This window comes from Suricata suricatta, chromosome 9 (assembly GCF_006229205.1).
Source record: "Suricata suricatta isolate VVHF042 chromosome 9, meerkat_22Aug2017_6uvM2_HiC, whole genome shotgun sequence".
Taxonomy (NCBI): domain Eukaryota; kingdom Metazoa; phylum Chordata; class Mammalia; order Carnivora; family Herpestidae; genus Suricata; species Suricata suricatta.
The window spans coordinates 101,872,174-101,894,001 of record NC_043708.1 but is presented as its reverse complement, the minus strand read 5'-3'; the positions used below and the strand labels follow the sequence as shown (position 1 = coordinate 101,894,001).

General features: G+C 36.6%; 1 protein-coding gene across 4 annotated transcripts in view; it reads right to left on the bottom strand.

Annotated features, from left to right (window-relative positions):
- The window catches only part of TRIP4 (thyroid hormone receptor interactor 4), a 68,212-nt gene that overhangs the window by 44,335 nt on the left and 2,049 nt on the right, over positions 1-21,828 (bottom strand). For 2 of the 4 annotated variants that reach the window (XM_029952021.1, XM_029952020.1), the window contains exons 2-5: positions 19,230-19,399; positions 18,055-18,188; positions 5,869-6,081; positions 4,369-4,447 (exon numbers count right to left, since the gene is read on the bottom strand). In XM_029952021.1, the coding sequence (XP_029807881.1) occupies positions 4,369-4,447; positions 5,869-6,081; positions 18,055-18,188; positions 19,230-19,399 (596 nt within the window). The remainder of the gene's footprint in view (positions 1-4,368; positions 4,448-5,868; positions 6,082-18,054; positions 18,189-19,229; positions 19,400-21,828) is intronic. The other 2 variants (XM_029952022.1, XM_029952023.1) reach the window with 2 other exon arrangements.

The following is a 21,828-nucleotide window of genomic DNA, read 5'->3' as shown; positions in this document are numbered from 1 at the left end:
TAGCAATACATAGCAATATAGAAACTAATTATAAAATACTAATTATGAAAAATGAAAACAAAAAAAGAAAAAAGGAAAACAAAATTCTATACACACTGATCACTAATAGCAATCAATTTTTAATAAAAAACAAACAAACTATGAACTAAAGCAAAACCAAAAATTTACATAAGTGGAAAGCAATGGGTACATTCTTCTAAAAATGTCCTAGGCCTCCTGGGTGGCTCAGTCAGCTAAGCAACCAACTTGTGATTTCAGCTTGGGTCATGATCTCATGGTTCATGAGATCGAACCCTTTATTGGGCTAATGCTGATAGTACAAAGCCTGCTGGGACTCTCTGTCTCCCCCTCTCTCTCTGCCACTCCCGTTTGCTATGTCTTGCTCTCAAAATAAATAAACATTAAAAAAAAATTTTTTAGGGACATCTGGGAGGCTCAGTCAGTTGAGCACCTGACTTTGACTTAGGCTTGTAAGTTTAAGCCCCACATTAGGCTCTGTGCTGACAGCTTGGAGCCTGGAGCCTACTTTGGATTTTGTGTCTCCCCCCTCTTTGCCCCTCCCCTGCTCATACTCTCTCTCTCTCAAAAATAAGTAAACATTAAAAACATTAAGAAAATTTAATGCCCTTAGCTATTTTTTCTTAAGATATTTTAAATGTTTATTTAATGTTTTATTTATTTTTGACAGAGAGATGGAGCATGATTGTGGGGGGTGCAGAAAGAGAGGGAAACACAAAACCCCAAGCAGGCTCCAGGCTCCAACTTGTCAGCACAGAGCCAGATGTGGGGCTTGAACTCACAAGCAGTGAGATCGTGACCTGAGCCAAAGTCAGATGCTTAAGTGACTGAGCCACCTAGGCACCCTAAATGTTTGTTTATTTTTGAGAGAAAAATAGTATGTGTGCAAGAGCAGGGAAGGGCAGAGACAGAGGGAGACTAATGACCCCAAGCAAACTCTGTGCTGACAGCAGAGAGTTCAATGCAGGGCTAGAACTCACGAACCATGAAATCATGACCTGAGCTGAAATCAAGAGCTAGACCCTTAACTGAAGGACCCACCTAGGTGCCCCAGCATGAGGCTCAAACTCATAACCCCAAGATGAAGAGTTGCATGCTCCATTGCCTGAGCCAACCAGGCACCTGTCCTTAACTATTTTTATTATGTATTTTTCAACTATAAAGGACTTAGAAAAGGGTACCTGGGTGGCTCAGTTGGGTAAGCATCTGACTTTGGTTTCATCTCAGATTATGATCTCATGGGTCATGAGTTCAAGCCCTGTAACAGGCTCTGCACTGATAGTGGGGAGCCTGCTCAGGATTCTCTCTCAAAAATAAGCTAACTAAAAAAAAATTATTAAAAAAAAAACCACTTAGAAAAGAGTTGCAAAAAAAAGAGTTCTATATAACTTTCAGTCAGTTTCCCTTAATGCTAGTACCTTATCTTACATAACCATAGGACAATTCTCAAAAGAAATTAACAACAGTACACTTCTTTCTTAATTTAAATTTTACTTAGTTAACCCACAGTGCAATATTGGTTTCAGGGGTAGAATTAAGTGATTAATCACTTACCCACAACACCCAGTGTTGTTCATCATAAATGCCCTCCTTAATACCTATCACCCATCTAGCCCGTCTCTCACCCACCTCTCTCCAACAACCCAGAGTTTGTTCCTTATAGTTAAGAGTCACTTGTGCTTTGTTTCCCTATCTCCTCTTCCTCATCCTTTCCCATAGAATCATTTTTAGTTTCTTAAATTGCACATGAGTGAAATCATAGAGTATTTGTCTTTCTCCAACTGACTTATCTCCCTTACCATAATGTACTCTAGTTCCATCCACATTGTTGCAAACGGCAAGATTTCATTCTTTTTGATGGCTGAGTAATAATATTCCATCATATATGTAAACCACATCTTTATCCATTCATCAGCCAATGAACATTTGGGTGCTTTCCATAATTTGGCTATTGTTAATGCTGCTATAAATATTGGGGTGCATGGGCTTTGAGTCAGCATTTTTGTATCCTTTGGATAAATACCTAATAGTGCAATCGCTGGACTGTAGGGTGATTTTTTGAGGAATTTCCATATTGTTTTCAAGGATGGCTACACCAGTTTGCATTCCCACCAACAGTGCAAGAAGGTTCCCCTTTCTCTGCATCCTTGCCAACAGCTGTGGTTTCTTGTGTTAATTTTAGCTATTCTGACAAGTGTGGGGTGGTATCTCATTGCGGTTTTGACTTGTTTTTCTGTTGATGAGTGATGTTGAGCATCTTTTCATGTGTCTGTTAGCCATCCGGATGTCTTTGGGAAAGTGTCTACTCATGTCTTCCACCCATTTCTTAACTGGGTGATGTTTTTTGGGTGTTGGGTTTTAGAAGTTCTTTATAGATTTTGGATACTAACCTTTTATCAAATAAGTCATTTGCAAATATCTTCTCCCATTCCATTGGTTGCCTTTTAGTTTTGTTGATTGTTTCCTTCATGGTGCAGAAGCTTTTTATCTTGACTAAGTCCCAGTATTTCATATTTGCTTTTATCCCTTGCCTTCAATGAGGTGTGTAATAAGAACTCACTCTGACAGAGGTCAAAGAGGTTGTTTGGTACCTGTACTCTCCTGTAGGATTTTGATGGTTTCCTGTCTCATATTTAGGTCTTTCATCCATTTTAAATTTATTTTTGTGTATGGTATCAGAAAATGGCCATCTGCATGTCACTATTCAGTTTCCACAATACCATTTGTTGAAGAGACTGTCTTTTTTCCACAGGATATTATTTCCTGCTTTGTCAAAAATTAGTTGACCATGTAGTTGTGGGTCCATTTCTGGGCTTCCTATTCTGTTTCACTGATCTACGTGTCTGTTTTTGTGCCAGTATTATACCGTCTTGATGATTACAGTTTTGTAATATAGCTTACTACAATACTATCACCTACATTACAGTCTTCATTTGGATTCCAACATTTTTCCCATTAATTTTATTTTCCTTTTCTGATATCCAATTCAGGATCCTACATTGCAGTTACTTGTCATGTCTCCTTAGAATGCTCTAATCTGTGACAATTCTTCAGTTTTTCCTGGTGTCTCATGACTTTGCAAATCTGCTATTCTTTAACTTCTCACCCAACAGTTTTAGCATCCATTGGTGGACCTTGTCTGCAGCAATTACTACTACTGTGGCATTCTAAATGGTGATTTTCTATAACCCTCATTCCTTCCTTCACATTATTAATTGGAATTTTGTATAAGAAAAAGCTATCCTTTCTCCCCATTTATTAACTTATTCATTTAATTCAGGACATTAATTTTATTCTTTCAGTTATAATCCAATATTCTTAGTTTTTTTGCTCAATGTTATGTGGTTTTAATAGTTTTTAGATAAATAAAAGCTTGTAGGGGCGTCTGGGTGGCTTGGTAGGTTAAGCCTCACGGTTTCAGTCTCTCAGGAGACTGGGCCTTGCATGAGGCCTGCTTGGGTTCCTTTTCTCCCTCTCTCTCTGCCCCTCCCTTGTTCATGTGTGCTCTCTCTCACACACAAAATAAACAAATAAACATTTTTAAAAATATAAAGTAGGGGCGCCTGGGTGGCTCAGTCGGTTAGGCCTCTGACTTCGGCTCAGGTCAGATCTCACATTCGTGGGTTCGAGCCCCACGTTGGGCTCTGTGCTGACAGCTAGCCAGAGCCTGGAGCCTGCTTCCACTTCTGTGTCTCCTTCTCTCTCTGCCCCTCCCCCTCTCATGCTCTGACTCTCTCTGTATCAAAAATAAATAAAACATTAAAAAAATTAAAAAAAAATAATAAAGTAAATGCTTAAAGAAGCACCTGGGTGGCTCAGTCAGTTAAGCATCCTTCTCTTGATTTCAGCTCAGGCCACAGTTTCATGGATCTTAGGATCAAGCCCTGACAGCATGCAGACTGCTTAGAATTCTCTCTTTCTCTGTCCCTCACTCGCCTCTCCTTCTCAAAAAAAAAAAAAAAAAGGAAACATAAAAATAATTTGTTTTAAACACCTATAGAATAAATAAGTGAATAGGGGCACCTGGGTGACTCAGTCAGTTGAGCATCACACTTTGGCTTAGGTCATAATCTCACGGCTCAGCAGTTAGAGCCCCACATCAGGCTCCATGCTGATAGCTCAGAGCCTGAAGCCTGCTTCAGATTCTTCATTTCCCTTTCTCTCTGGCCCTCCCCTGGTCAAACTCTGTCTCTCTCTGTCTCTAAAAAATAAATAAACATTAAAAAAAATTTTTTTTAATAAATGCATGAATAAACTGCATCTTGTATACCAGTATACAAGAAAAACAATCACAGATACAACAAAATGTGTTTATCACCATGGTGATCCAATTAGAAGATTGTTGCCTACCTGACATTAGCTTCTTCAGCAGTTTCTGGCTCTTGTTTGAGTCACGTTGTAGAATATCCTGTTCTTCACGAGTACATACCTATAAAGTAATAAGAACAAGACACATGATGCAATAATTACATTAATTTTGTTTGCTTAATGTACCTAAAAAATTACTTCAAATTACACGAGATATAGCAATAAAATGAGACCACTGGTTTTTTTTTGTTATTCAAATGTAACAAAATATACATATCCAAATGAGTTTGCCCTAGTCTCTTTCAACTTTTCCCTTCTTTTATGAACCACAGAAAAATCTGATCTCATTGGAAGTGTCCCTGAATGACTTGATGGCAAAAAAGAAAGAAAGAAAGAAAGAAAGAAAGAAAGAAAGAAAGAAAGAAAATCTAACCTACTTTCAAAGGACAAAGATTTGCCATCATCAAGAATATTGGGGAAAAATACACAAGACTTTATTTTTTAAAAGCCTTCCAATTCTAATCATGAAGCCAAGTCTTATAAAAGAAATTATAAGCAGTTGTCTTATTAGAAAGAACCAGAAGAATGAAATCACAGTGCCATCAGAGAAAATTAGTCATTTATACTATACATATTTCATTTCTTTGTCCTTGAATACTACCTACTTATAAAGTAATGAATATATTAAAAAAAAGTTCTGTTTATTATAAAACCACTGCAATTATAAGAAGGGAGGCAAAAAAGGAGTTACTTCAAAACCAATTTCATGCTGAGTTTATAAAAGTACAAAACTTCAAGACCAATCTGCTTTACATTACTCCTTGAACTAAAGGATTCAGAAAAATCTATCAGAAAACATGGAAATTGCCTAGAGGTTGCCTCAGTGGCACAAAGTTCCCACTAGCAGCTATAGGGTGTTTCTCTATAGAAAGCCCCATATCAGAGGATATTTACTACTGACTTATGAATATTCTTTTCATTTTATGAATTTTTTATGGCAGACACTACTAGCTTATTTCTTTATCAGCTTATTTTTTTTTTGAGTGTACTGAATAATTAAAGGCCCCATCAGAGAAAGGAAAATAAAGCAATATATGTAATGGATGCCTTCACCAATATCAAACGTCGTTGCTTCTGCCAACTAGCTCAACTGGCAGAATAAGCTTTCCAGACAACTCATTAGGGTGTTTGTAAGACAGTCATTTCCGCCACACTCTTGAGGTCATTCTCTCAGACAATGAGGATGAAGAGGAGCTGTCTTGGAAACAGAAGCTAGGATAACTTGAGGATTATGTTACAGTACAGGACTTGTAGCCCGGGGCAACGTATATACTCAAAACTCTTCTCACTAAGTCCTCAGTATTAAGATATAACCTTGGGGTTTTGACTAATCAAATTCCTGCTACTAGAGTTTACTGGACATTTGAGGGAAGAAATGCCCTAAAAAAAAGAAATTACTAAGGATATGAATGTCCCTACGTAGTCAATCAAAGGGTAACAAAATAAAATATACAATATAATTGTTAAAAATAAACAGTTTACCAGAGTGCCACAGAAAAAGCAGGGGCCAGAACCCTCTTGTTCACAGACAATGCGCCCACATGTCAAACAATTATTAATCAGCTTGTGCTTCTGGCCCAGGCAGTCACAAGGATGGCGACCAGGAATCAGGACTGCAAGCCTGTCCTGTCCCTCTTTGGTGTATAAACTGACAAACTTTGTCTTCTTTTTTAAGGAGCTGCTGTTCTCTTGTGCCTAAGTGTACAAAGATATCAGAAATAACATAAAAAATTAATGACAATGAAAAAAGTCAAGAAAAGAAAAACCTCAGTCCTGTTCAATGACAACTTATATAGTACCACCTATGAACTGTGACAGAAGGAAGGTAGTGAGAGAAATGCAAATTAAAGGGTATAATCAAGGGTCTGAAGAAAGGCTACATTCTAGAAAAACTAGCTGGTAGACCTTGCCTTTTCTGCTAGTAGCTTTCAGCCCTCTATTATAGCTGGTAGAAGGTAAATCTAGCAGTAAAACCTATTTATGGGGCATACTTAAGCATGGTTAAAGTAGAGATAATGAGGGGCACCTGGGTGGCTCAGTCAGTTAAGCGTCTGGCTTCGGCTCAAGTCAGATCTCACGGTTCGTGGGTTCGAGCCCCGCACCGGGCTCTGTGCTGACAGCTAGCTCAGAGCCTGGAGCCTGTTTCAGATTCTGTATCTCCCTCTCTCTCTCTGACCCTCCCCTGCTCGCACTGTCTCTCTCTGTCTCTCAAAAATAAATTTAAAAAAAAAAGCATTAAAAAAAAAAGAAATGTTAAAAAAAAAAAAAGTAGAGATCATGAAAACAAAAATGCCCCTAAAAGCAGATGATACTCACAGGCTAAAACAAGAAAAATTTTTTAAAATGACTCAATAAGAAAAACACAGATGACAGAATAGAAAAATGGGCAAAATATCTAAACAGGAACTTCATAAAAGAAGATATCCAGTTGGATATGCACCACACACAGGAAAAGATACTTAAGTTAACTCCATTACTCATCAAGGTAATGCAAAATAAAACTAAAATTCAATACCAACCAGAATGGCTAAACTGAAAAAGAAAATATGGAATGCTGGCAAGAATCCAAGAAGAACAATTAGAACTTTCATACACTGTCAGTGGGAGTATAATCTGGTATTTACTAATGCTGAACATGTGCATATCTTGTGACACAGCAATTCAGTTCTTGGGTATATACTCAACAGAAATGTGTAAATATGTTCACCAGAAGACATGTACAAGAATGTTCATTGCAGCATTGGAACTGGTAACTATCCAAATGTTCAAAAGATCAACGTATTCACTTAATAGAATCATGAGTAGCAATGAGAATGAAAAAGTATAGCTATACAAAACAATACAGGTAATTCCCATAAACCATGTGGATCGAAAGAAGCCACATACAAAAGAGTTCATACTGTATAGCTCCATTTACACAAAATTCATAAGCAGGCAAAACTAATCTAGCGTTGAAAGTCAGGAAGGTATTTTCCCCTGGGAGGGAAGTCATATTTGGGGGGACAAAATCAGGGTCTTTTAGAGGAATGGTGATATTTTGTTTTTGGCTATAAAGGTATGGTCAGTTTGTGAAAATACATCTGTTCATTTCTGTATGTATGTTATAAAATTAAAAGTTTAAAAGGAAAACTTTATGTATCAGTCTCTTACTCCATTTAAGCTGCTATAACAAAATATCACAGACTGGGTAGCTTATAAACAACAGAAATTTATTTCAGTTCTAGTTGCTGGAAGTCCAAGATCAGAGTGCCAGCATGGTTGAGTGAGGGCCCTCTTCCAGGTCACAGAAATTATTTCTTCTAGATCACTCTGTCCTTATACTGCAAAATGGGCTAGGGGGCTCTGTGGGATCTCTTTTACAAGAGCACTAATTCCATTCATGAGGCTCTACCTTCATGACCTAAGAACCTCCCAAAGGCCCCACTTCCTAATATAATAACACTAGCATTTCAACATACAAATTTGGCCAGGGTGGGGGGGACATAAACATTCAAACAGTTACTTGTATAGATGCCTCTTGCTTTCCCTTTTAAGGGAAGAAAAATCTTAAGAGGTTTACTGGCTGGGAAAGTTACTACAAGGAAAAGAACAATTCTTTGCTATGACACGCGAGAAGTTAAGATATACAAAGCCAGAAGCTGGGATATAGAGATAATATCATAGAAGTCAACTTAGGTAAAAATTAAAATCTAAGAGAGTGCTGAAGATTTTATCTAATCTACCAGGCTGCCATTTTTCAAACTAGTCAATTATATTTTTGGCTGTCAGTGATGGTGGTGAGAAGATTAAAATCTCAAAAAGAAACTTGCATTTGACACCCATTAAATTATCCAGTAACATTAACATAAGGTATTTGGGGGCTGTGCTTTGATGAGTTCTTATATACATAATGGGCAATGAGTATGTATTGGGAAATACAGGAGAAAAAGGAAAAACAGGACAAGCAAGAAAATTCATAGCATATCACTGCACTGCTTAATCTATTCACTGCCTTCCCATTGGGCTTAGGATAAAATCCAAGCTATTTATAATGCCCTATAAAGCTTTATATATGGCTTCCAGGTGCTCTCCAATCTCTTCTACATACCACTTGTCCCCTGTTCACTGTGCTCCAGCCACACAGGCTTCTGATAATTCCAAAACACCTGTCTCCATCTCTACTTTACACTTATCATTCCCTCAATCTGAATTGTTCCTAGCCCATCTCTTTATATACCATTTCCTTTTCACTGTTCAGTTCTGAGCTATAATTTCACTCCCTCAGAGAAGCTTTCCCTGAATACCCTACCGAAACTAGCTCCCTTCCTACCAACTACTGCCTATCACATTGCCCTTTTTATTTCTTTCATGGCAGTTTTTATAATCTATAATTTCTTTAAAATTTTTTCAACTGTCTTTGCTACGTTTCCTTTGAACCACTAAGACATAACCTCTAGAAAAGCACATAAACCTTAAGTGTTTTGTTTACTGCTATAATGTATAATGCCTAAGTCAGTTGTGACATACAGTTGACATGTAATACAAATTTCTGAATTTTCTAAATAGCCAAATGAACTGCGTATAGAACTTGAAGACAGATTTACCTACAGGTCCAAAAGTGGAACTATAAGTACACAGCTTGATCATTACTCATGATTCCAGATCTATGAGTGTGCCTCCTAACTAAAATTTATTTGTAACCCCCAAATCAATACTCCAGGTGCTTTTACAACCATTTGTAGACATGAGCAGGGTGGCAAAAAATCTGAGCCTCCAAATGTATAGATTTCCCGCTAAGGCTGAGCAAAGGAATGATCTGTCTTCTTGTTTCAGCTATTACACTGTAAACAAGTGTCTTATTTTTCATCTATTTACTGTCACTTTTCTGCATTTTTGTGCTTTTTCTTGGTGATCCTAATATTTAATATGGTCCCATGAATAGTGCTTACATGTTGTCTAGTATTCTTGAACATAAGAAGGCTGTGCTTTATATAGGTGTGTTAGATAAGCGTTCTTTAAGCATAAGTTATAGTGCTGTGGGCTCTGAATTCAAATTTAATAAATCAACAAGATTTTAAACAGAAACACACATAAAATAAGTTTACGTATTGAATGCTTGATAGAAATGTTGTGACCAGATACTCACAGAACCCTAACCCTATATTTCTCTTATGTGTAATGGTTAAGAACTCACTCAATATACACTGCAGCTTTAACAAGAAACTACTGTATAGGGCATAAACCATTTTTTCAAAATCATTTTCCAAGTTTGCATGAGTAGAAAATACACAAGAACTAAATACAGATTCAGAAACAAGTTGTTGACGGATAAACTGTTCTCAAAGCCTTAAGAAATATGAAATTAAATGTTAAGTAATTATTTATTTCAAGATCTTTTCCTACCGAAGCCTGGGAACTTAGGAGTGAAGCATGGTTTTTATTTTACCTTATGAAATCTATTTAACAACAAGCATCAAGGCACCTTATTCATTAAAATCCATTAAAAAGACAGTGAAATACTTTGTAAACTAAGACTGGCATCTTCTTCAATAAAAAGCTAGGTTGTAGCTGTATAAATATTGCATACTCAAAGCAGTCTTCTTTGATGTGGACTGGTAAATGAGTAAGTTGACTAAATATACTAAAGCAACATAGGACTGAATGGATTAAAAGATTAAATTATTATTTAAAAAAAACAAGCACTTAACAAGATTGGAATATAAAATGTTAAAATATTTATTGGGATAGCTGGGTAGCTCAGTTGGATAAGTGTCTGACTTTGGCTCAGGTCATGATCTCACGGTTCATGAGTCTGAGCCCTGCATCGAGCCCTGTGCCAACAGCTCAGAGCCTGGAGCCTGCTTTGGATTCTGAATCTCCTTCTTTCTCTGCACCTCCCCTGCTCATGCTCTGTCTCTCTCTCTTTCAAAAATAAACATTAAAAAAAAAATTTGGGGGGGGCACCTGTGTGGCTCAGTCGGTTAAGCATCCAACTTCAGCTCAGGTCATGATCTCACAGTTCATGGGTTCAAGCTCCACGTCAGGCTCTGTGTTGACAGCTAGCTCAGAGCCTGGAGCCTGCTTCCAATTCTGTGTCTCCCTCTCTCTCTGTCCTTGCCCTGTTCATTCTGTCTCTCAAAAATAAATAAATGCAAAACAAAATTTAAAAAAAAGGTTTTATAAAATATTTATCAAAAACTTCAAAACTTTAAAAAGTGAACTGGAATTTTTGAAAAAGCATCCCAAGTAAATTGACTCAAAGGAGAAAACATAGATAATAGTTCTCATGTTGTTTTCAACAACTTTCTCTCCTAGAAGTTAAAAATTAATTTATTAAAATTCATTACTGTATTGTATGTTATTATTTCCTAACTATTTTTAAAAGAATGAAATATTTTAAAATTTTTTATCCATTATGTGGGGCACCTGTTTGGCTCAATCTGTGACTGTTGGTCTTAGGGTTGTGAGTTCAAGCAGCACACTGGGCACAAAGCTTAGTTAGAAGAAAAAAAATATTATCCATTATTTGATCACTCTGACCAGAAAATATTCTCTTTAGGGTCTGAATTCTACTTTTACATTAAGATTCTATATACTTGCAGTCACCAGTTATAAAATATATATTCACACACATCTTTATAATACATCATCTACTTTAAAAACAAGTAATTTTACTGATAAGAGTATACAAAAAATTACTCAACATAATGTTCATATGGATTACAAACCTAAATGTGAAAATTGTAACTTTTAAACTATTAGAGGAAAATTTAGAACATATTTTTTCACTTCGGGGTGGGAAAATGCCTTCAAGCTTAATAAGCTATAAAAAGCATAAAACAAAGAAAAAGGTCAATACATTTGACTACATTAAAATTAAAAATTCCAGTAAGTCAAAAGATGCCACAAAGGAAGAAACACAGACCAGCAGATATCTACAACATATCCAATAAAAAAGTAATATATAGAGGGCACCTTGGTGACTCAGTTGGTTAAGTAAGTGCCCAACTTTTGATTTCAGCTTAGGTCATGATCTCACAGTTGGTGAGATCAAGCCCCAAGTCAGGCTCTGTGTTGACAGCAAGGAGCCTGCTCGGGATTCTCTTTCTCCCTCTCTCTCAAAATTAATAAATAAACTTTTTAAGTGATACATAGAATAAAAAACTCCCATAAAACAGTTTGAAAAAGACCATCAACTCAGTAGAAAAGCAGATGAGGAATATAAGTAGTTCATGATAATCCAAAAGGCCAAAAAAAAAAAAAAAAAACCACACCAAAAACCCGGAAACCAAAAACAAATCAATAAACTCTCCAAATGACAGAGCCTCTATTTAGAAATCATGTGTATACGAAGCAAAATTAAATACCATTTCTTATACTTAAAATGGGCACCTGGCTGGTCAACACCTCAGTCAATAGACTGTGCAACTCATGATCTCGAAGTTTTAAGCTCAAATCCCACTTTGGATATAGAGATTACTTAAATAAAAATAAGAATAAAAAGAGGACAAAACTTTAAAGGCCTCACAATATTACATATTGGCAAAGAAGGAGAAAAGAAAATTGCTTACCTTGATAGTAGGAGGATAAAATTGGTACAACTACTTTAGAAATTAATTTGGTACTTTCAATAAAAGAAAAATTAATGAAGTCTATAACCCAGCAATTCTAGTAACAGGTAAATACTAAACACTATCAAATGTACCTGAAGGAAATACATACAAGGATGTTCACTGCAGTATTCATAACAGAAAACTATTATAAACAAGATAAAAGTGCATTTATGACTTAACGGAGAAACTGATCAGTTGTATCTTTTACAAGAGTTCAGAGAAACAAACAAATCTACCTATACCACAGACAGCTCTCAAAAAGTTCCAAAAACAGTCTGCAAAATGACATTATGCTATTGACCTACTTTTTTTTTTTAATATTCCATAGTCCAGAGATCCAGGCATGGACTATGGTTATCTTTTTTTAAAGTTTATTTATTTTGGTGGGCGCCTGGGTAGCTCAGTCAGTTGAGCATCTGACTTCAGCTCACAGTTGTGAGTTCAAGCCCCACATCGGGCTCTGTGCTGACAGCTCAGAGCCTGGAGCCTGCTTTGGATTCTGTATCTCCCTCTCTCTGACCCTCCTCTGCTTGCGCTGTCTCTCTCTGTCTCTCAAAATAAAATAAATAAATAAATAAAAATAGAAAAATATATATTAAAAAAATTAAACATTAAAAAACTTTAATTATAGGCGATATTTCAGGGATTTAATGTATATTTATTGATCACTCAGAGCCTGGTTCGGATTCTGTGTCTCCCTCTCTCTCTGATCCTCTACCCCGTGCCACTTGAGCTCTGTCTCTCACCCTCTCTCAAAAATAAATAAACATTAAAAAAAGATAACCATAGTCCATTATTTACTTTGAGAAAGAAAAAGAGAGCACAAGCAGGGGAGGTGCAGAGAGACAGAATCCTGAGCAGGTTGGGTGCTGTCAGTGCATAGCCCAAAGCGGTGCTTGATTTCACGAACCTGAGATCATGACCTCAGACTAAATCAAGTCGTAGGCTTAACCAACTGAGCCACACAGGCACCCTATCTATTTACTTACACTTTTAAAAAATCACATAAAATTATACTATATGTTAATATACTTCTATATATGAAAATATAGACTACCAATTTTAGGGTTCACACCAAATTCATGATATTAATCATCTGTAGGGTGGGAGGAAATAGTACTGTGTATTAGTTTCTCAACCTAAAAACTACTGATTCTTTGCTGTGCATGATGCACGGTGAGAAACAGGATGTTTAACAGCATCTTTGGTTCTACTCACTAGATGGCAGTAGCACCCCTTTGCCCCATGCTGTGACAGCCAAAAGGCTGTCATATTCCCTGAGGGCAAGATCAAGACCCACTGCATAGAGAGAAGAGAATTTCAACTTTCTATGAGTCCATTTATTTTATTTTATGTAATCTCTCTGTCCAATCTGGAGCTCACAACCCTGAGGTCAAGAGTTGTATGCTCTACTGACTGAGCAAGCCAGGTGCCCCTCATTTACTTTACTTAAAAAAAAAAAAGACCTGGGGCACCTGGGTGGCTTAGTTGGTTAAGCATCCAACTCTTTATTTGAGCTCAGTCATGATCTTATAGATTGTGAGTTCAAGTTCCATGTCAGGCTCTGCACTGACAGCATGGAGCCTGCTTGGAAGTCTCTTTCTCTACTTCTCTATCTGCCCCTCCCCTGCTCTCATTCTTCTCTCAAAATTAATAAATAAACATTTAAAAAAAGGGAAAAGAGAAGACCTAAAGCAAATATAAAAAATGTTATGAACTGGCAATTCTGGGTGATGAGTACATGGGTCTTTGTTATATTAGTCATTATTCTTCCTGGTTGTTTTGTTTTATTTAGCGATTGACAGTGTGTGTGAGTTGGAAAGAGAGGCAGAGAGAGAACCTTAAGCAGGCTCCATGCTCAGGACGGAGCCCAATGCAGGGCTCAATCCCATGACCCTGGGACTGCAATATAAGCCAAAATCAAGAGTTGGACATTAAAACAACTGAGCCACCCAGATGCTTCTCTTTCCATTTCTTTCCCATCTAAAAACACTTACTTTGAATTACCACATGATCCAGCAATCTCACTTCTGAGTATATATATCCACAAGAATTGAAAGTAGGATCCTTAAGAGATAACTGCACACCCAAGTTCAAAGCAGTACTATTCACAACAGCCAAAAAGTGAAAGCAACCCAAATGTACATTGGGAGATGAGTGGATAAACAAAATGTGGTGTGTGTATATACGAACATATATGTACACATGATGGAATATTATTTAGCCTTAAAAAGGAGGAAGGGTGTGTGGGTGGCTCAGTTGATTCAGCGGCTGACTTCAGTTCAGGTCATGATCTTGTAGATCGTGAGTTTAAGCCCTGCCTTAGGCTCTCTGCTGACAGTGTGGAGCCTGCTTTGGATTCTCTGACTCCCTCTCTCTGCTCCTCCCCTGGCTCACATTCTCTCTCAAAACTAAATATACATTAAAAAAAAGTTTTTTTTTTAAAAAGGAAATACTGTCACATGCTACAACGTAAATGAAGCTTGAGGACATTATGTTATATGAGATAAGCCAGGCACAAAAGGACAAATACTGTTTGACTCCATGTAGATGTAAAGCAGTCAAATTCATAGAAACAGAAAGTAGATTGGTGGTTGACAGGGACTGGGAGCAAGAGAAAATGGAGAGCTATTTAACGGGTACAGAGTTTCAGCTTTACAAGATGAAAAAGTTCTGGAGATCTACTGCACAACAATATGAAAATACTTTCAACACTACTAAAGTATACTTTTATTTATTTATTTTTTAAACTTTTTTATGTTTATTTATTTCTGATACAGAGAGAACAGAGCTACAGCAGGGGAGGGGCAGAGAGAGAGGGAGACACAGAATCCCAAGACAGACTCCAGGCTCTGAGCTGTCAGCACAGAGCCCGACGTGGGGCTCAAACCCTCAAACCATGGGATCGTGACCTGAGCTGAAGTCAGACGCTCAACCGACTGAGCCACCCAGGCGCCCCTAAAGTATACTTTTAAAAAACTGGTTAAGATGGTTCAGGAAAACTTATCAAATTGTGTATCCTAAATGTATACAATTACATAAGTATTTAATTACACCTCAGTGAAGATAGTTTTTAGGAAGGCTAGTCTTGCTCACTGTAAGAACGTAAAAGTAAAAAATGGAAAATACAGTAGAAAGAAAAATAAGGAGTAAAAACTAAAACATTTATTGTCATATCACCGAAGAAACACCATTTTTAACATTTTCTTTCCAGTCTATGTTTGTGTGTGCGTGTGTGTGTGAAAATATTTGTGTGTCTATAGAACGGTCTTTTTGTTTGTTTGTTTTTAATTTTAGAGAAACAGAGAGAGAGAGCCCATATATACACGAGTGGGAGAGGTGAAGGAGACAGAGAGAGAATCCCACGCAGACTCTCACCCACCAAATGTGAGATCATGACCCAAACTGAAATCAAGAGTTGGCTGCTCAACCAACTAAGCCACCTGGGTACCCCAAGTATAAGTATTTGTTAAATGCAAAAAAATCAATAAAAAAAAAACTTTTAAAAAATCTTTTAGTGTTTTATTTATTTTTGAGAGAGAGACAAGGAGAGAGAGAGAGAGAGAGACAGAGAGAGAGAGACAGAGACAGAGCATGAGTAGAGGGGGGGAGAAATAGAAGGAGACCCAGAATCTAAAGTAGGCTCCAGGCTCTATTCGGCTTAGGTCATAATCTCACAGTTTGTGGGTTCAAGCCCCATGTTGGGCTCTGTGCTGACAGCTTCAGATTCTGTGTCTCCTTCTCTCTTTGTCCCTCACCCTCTCATGTGGGTGCACACTCTCTCTCTCTCTCTCAAAAATAAACATTAAAAAAAAATCACACATACATATTTTATTCAGACATTTTTCACTCAACATTTTATGATAAATGTTTTCCCAAATGATGTATTCTGGAGAATAATTTTGCTAGTTGCATGGTATTTCATCAAGTGGGAAGAGTGTAATTTATTTATTTATTTATTTAAACATTTTTATTTATTATTGAGAGACAGAGCACGAGCTGGGCAGGGACAGAGAGAGAGGGAGACACAGAATCTGAAGGAGACTCCAGGCTTTGGGCTGTCAGGACAGAGCCTGATGCAGGGCTTAAACTCACAAACTGCGAAATCATGACCTGAACCGAAGTCAGATGCTTAACAGACTGAGCCACCCAGGCGCCCCAAGAAAAGTATAATTTATTTTACTTTTCTCTTACTGCTAAACAGATCAGTTCAAGTTTTCAGTAGTTTTTTTATGTGCATTTCTGATTATTTTCTTATATTAGATTTTGGAGTCATATTAATAAGTCAAGAAAATAAAAACATTTCTATGTTTCTTGATGTATGCTGCCAAACTGTTCCCCAGAGAACTTAAACCAATTTACACTGCCACCAGTAGTTTACAGGGGCTCTTGTTTTAATACAACTTCACCATCACTGAGTATTCTATTTTTAAAATCTTTAACAATTTAAAATTATAGGCAAGGGCGCCTAGGTGGCTCATTCCATTGAGCATCCAATTTGGGCTGGAGTCATGATTTCAGAGTTTGTGAGTTTGAGACCTACACTGGGTTCTGTACTAACAGCTCAGAGCTTGGAGCCTGCTTCAGATTCTGTGTCTCCCTCTCATTCTGTCCCTCCCCGGCTTGAGCTCTGTCTCTCTCTCAAAAATAAATAAACATTAGGGGTGCCTGGGTGGCTCAGTTGGTTGAGCGTCCAGCTTCAGCTCAGGTCATGATCTCATGGTTCGTGGGTTTGAGCCCCACATCCGGCTCTGTGCTGACAGCTAGCTCAGAGCCTGGAGCCTGCTTTGGATTCTGTATCTCCCTCTCTCTGACCCTCCTCTGCTTGTGCTGTCTCTCTCTCTCTCAAAATAAAATAAGTAAATAAATAAAAATAGAAAAATATATATTAAAAACGTAAACATTAAAAAACTTTAATTGGGGCGCCTGGGTGGCTCAGTCGGTTGAGGGTCCGGCTTCAGCTCAGGTCATGATCTCACGATCCGTGGGTTCGAGCCCCACGTCGGGCTCTGTGCTGACAGCTCATGAGCCTGGGACCTGCTTCGGATTCTGTGTCTCCCTCTCTCTCTGACCCTCCCCTGCTCGTGCTGTTTCTCTCTCTCTCTCAAAAATAAAATAAAACATTAAAAAAAAAACTTTAAAAGAAATAAAAAATTTAAAAAAAACTTTAATTACAGGCGATATTTCAGGGATTTAATGTATATTTATTAATCACTCGTGAGCAATACACATTAATACACAAACCATCCTGGTTTGCCAAGGACGTAGGAAAATCCCAGAATACTGGACTTACAGTGCTTAAATTGAGAAAGACTCTGGCAATTAGAGTGACAAACTAGTAAAGTTCAACATCTTTTAATGTTTATTGGTCATTTGTGTTTTTTCTTTTGCTTGAGATGCTTCTTTGCTCATTTTATTCCACTTGGTAAAAGGCTTAAATCTCTATTTGTTCCCCTCTTGAACTTAACATTATCTTGCAAACACTTTCCCATGTTTTATTGTATACTCAGAATTTTTTGATGACCTATCTGCCATCTTAGCATAATTAACTATTCCCTTATGTCGGGAAATTTAGTTTCTCAAATTTCCCTGATTATAAATATTTCTGCTTAACTCATAGGGCTATTTTGAGAGCCATGAGAGAATAAAAAAAAACTCTAAACACTAAATGATGATGACGATGGTACAGTGGAAGATGGTCCAAGGTAGGAAGACTCTTAATAACAGCTATAATTGTGAATTCTTTTAGTAAAGTCCACATGCAAAAAAGGCTGAAATTGAAGCCCTGGTGTACTTCATTAAACAGTTTCCATCTTATATCTATATCTATATAGATAGATATCTCTCTCAATCTTGTTTCTAACCAATATGTCCTTATAATAATCATTTAATCAGGCTGCCCAAAAAATTTGCCATATATAAAGTAACATATCATCATCATCACTTTCTCGTCATAAAATTCATGCATTTGTTGAATAAGTCATTCTAGAACAACTTGTACACTCTGCTCTGAAATGTATCAGTCACTTCCTCTTTTTCGTACAGCTAGAAAATGAGTCATTCTAGAAGCACTCACCTTGGCCAAATCAAAAGGTGTTTTGACCTCCATGGTTGTGTCAGGTTCAGCAAATGCAGGAACTTCCTGTCTATTTCTGCCTTTCCGCCTACTCCTCTTTAGCTGGTCTCCTGATCTCTGTCCATCCAACATTTCTTTAAAAAAAAAATTATACATATATGTACATAGATTGATAATAATGGGATTCATTGGTGAACTGATACCTAATATACAGAAGGTGATGCTTAATATATAGAGTGAACATATGTAATCAGGCAGGTTTTTACTTTAGCTTTTCCTCTCAAACTAGAATTAAATTTAAACCATTATTTTCAAGATAGTCAGCAATAAAGAATACTGGCTAGGATTAAGAAAGTAAATTGGAATCTGACATTTTCTTTATTTTTAAAGTTTATGTATTTATTTATTTTGAGAGAAAAGAGAGAGAGGGAGGGGCAGAGAGAGAGAGAGAATTCCAAGCAGGCTCTGTGTTGTCCGTGCAGAGCCTGATGCTGGGCTTGATCTCACAAAGTGTGAGATCATGACCTGAGCCAAAACCAAGAGTCAGACATTTAACTGGCTGAGCCACTCAGGTGTCCCTAAAATCTGATAGATTTTAGATTATATGATAATAATGACTTAGACGATTTAGTTTGGTGTTGGTCTTTTAACTAAATAGTTATTTCTAAATGCTATTCATACTAAAATTTGTCAACATTTAATTTCATCCAGGTATACAGATAACTAAAAAAATTTCTTTAAATTTTTTTCCAGTGTTTATTTATTTTGAGAGAGAGACAGACACACAGAGAGGGAGTAGAGGAGAGGCAGAGAGAGAGAAGATACAGAATCTGAAGCCGTGAGCCTGGAACTCACGAACTGTGAGATCGCGACCTGAACCAAATCGGATGCTTAACTGAGTGAGCCACCAACGGACCCCAGAAAAGTGTGTTTTTAATTCATGGATAAATTTTTCAAACGATTTTGAAAACATATTTATATTTGCAAACAGGTATTTTTGTGATATTTTCTAAGTTGAAAAAAATCTCCACAAAACTGTATTCATTACAGTTTGAGTAGAACTGAACTAAAAATATGTATACATAGGATTCTGTTTAAGTTAATTGTGAGGAAACAGTAATGACAGAAAATAGCAGTTCTATAAACCAGTCCATTACTTAATTATGTTAACTTACCATCTTTTTTGAAGGACTGCTGTAGAGCATCAGAACTCAACTCCTGATCATTCTTTTGCCATTTGGTTATAAGCTCCTCTATGAATAGACCTTTTTTGCCCTCATTTCCCTGAAGGAGGTCAGTGACATATTCTCGTATCTCTTCAGCACTCTCAATTGACAAAACATACCTCAGGAGGCAAAAACTGAAGTTGTTGAAACAAGGTCTGCTTATACTATATCTTTCAATAATCACAACAGAAATCAAGATAGTACAAACCATTCATTAATCCATTAAAGTGTTTACTTTTTTAAGAAATGCTTTATTTTTGAGAGGGGGGGGGAGGGGCAGAGAGAAAGGGAGACACAGAATTCCCAAAGCAGGCTCCAGACTCCAAGTTGTTATCACAGAACCTGACACAGGGCTTGAACCCATGAACTGTGAGATCACAACCTGACCCGAAGTCAGGTGCTCAACCGACTGAGCCACCCAGGTGCCCCTAAAGTGTTTACTCTGAGCCAAATTCTATGCTAGGTGCTAGGGATATAAGTTTTACTAGGATAAAGATCTGGACCGCACCTCAAGTTGTTCCTAATATAACCTTCATATAAGCTTCTTGTTGGAAGAATTAAATTAGTGTTTTGAAGATAGGCTTGTGAAGCTGTCCTTAACATAGGAGTATTTCCTATAACTAATTATCTACAGTCATTGTATTTTCCTAGGAATAGAAATAACTTAATCTCTGTACTATAAAACCCAAAATTTATTTTTTGCTAAAAATATGAGTACATAGGACAATCTAAGCAGTTATCGATCTAGTATTCTCAAAAATTATAAATCAAGATTAGTATCACATTGGAATAAACACATCTATTTTAAGGAAAAGTTTAAAGGGTTCAAAAAAGTGAAATTGGTGACAATTCAAGTCACTACAACTGGTCTAAAAATTGACAAGCCAATATATTTGAAGTGCCTTAAAAATAATCTAATAATTCAATTTACAGGACTCCATATGAAATAAGAGACACAGGAAATTTTGTGCAAAAAGTTAACTGCCTCACTGTTTGAATCAATGAAAAACTAGAATCTATTTAAAACATCTATGGATGGAAAAGAGACTAATGAATTCAAGTTTGGACTTTAAAAAACATAATATGCCACCACTAAATGTGAAATTTTTGAATAATTATTATTCTGAGAAAATGCTCTTCTATAATGGTAAGTGAAATAACGGAATAAAGTTTAGAGCATATGATTCTGATTGCTATATAAGGAATGTGTATACACATACACTCAAGTGTAGAAAAAAGGCCAGACGTTATACCCCGAATAATTACCAATGAGTGGTACAATTAACGAGAGTTTAATTTTTATTTTCTTTTTTCCCCTAAGATGATTATTTTTGAAAAACTATTATAATATATGTAGAAAAAAGAACTTAATAAGAATGAAAAAATGATTATTGCTGGGTTGTGGTATTATGGTTAATTTTGGTTTCCTTCTTTATCTTTTCCTGATTTTTTAAGGTTTCTACAGTAAATGTTACGCAATTAGAAAAGAATTTAAAAAATAACTTGTAAATCAAGGTATCAGACCATGAATGCATTATAAGATCTGAATAAATTGTAATTCAGACACACTGGCATGGGATACAAGAAAAGTCGTAATACTGCTATATCATTAAAAAAAATGATGAGATTTTGCCATCACCAGTAGCATATGTGCTAGGTTATTTTCGTAATGTGGTGGCACATTTGCAGAGTTATGATCTATAGGTGAATAAACCTGTTCCTTTGGGCCTCAATAAGAGCATCTTCTAATCCATCACAGATTTAAAAAAGAGACACAATTGTTTTTCAGGACTTAAACAGTTTAAACAACTTAATCCCTAAAGTTAGCATCCCATCAAAAGATTAATTGCTATTGAGTTCTTACAAAAGGAACTGCAAGAAACCTCAGGGGATCATTTAACTCCGGTATACAAATCACTAGAGACGGATTTAAGGAGTTTCAGAACATTTGAATAAATGTCATTTTAACAGTTTAACAAAGTATAAGAAACAACATACATCCAAATGTGTTATATACCAAATCTTATCAAAACAGAATCATCCAAAACATGAGCTACTGCAGATTGTGGAACAAAGTTTATTTTGCTAACCCTGTGTACAAATCTTAAGGTTTCCTAAATAAATCATTGATTAGGAAGGTAATAGTTTTGTGCCATCTGTAAAAATTCAGGCCCCTCACGCCAAATCATTCAAGTTAGCACACTACCATAGTACACCTGGGTAATTCTCAATAAAATACGAGGGAAGGCACAGCATATTTACACAAAGATGCTTTCATCATGGCATCATAGCCTGTTGTGCAATAACTATAAAAACTTAGTAAGTCAAATGAGTTCAAATAGTATTATACTATTGGCAGCTTCGGTGCCTGTTTTAAGTTTTGAACAATTCTTTGTACAACTTATATTTGAGTGAAAAAAAGCAAGTGTTTAGCCATACTTAGTGCTTCAACTGTAAAACAGAAATTTCTGATCACTGCTCTTTCAAGAGTGTGAATAAGTTTAATTGAGAAAAATCTAAGGTTTCAAAATGAGCTGTTAAACCACAA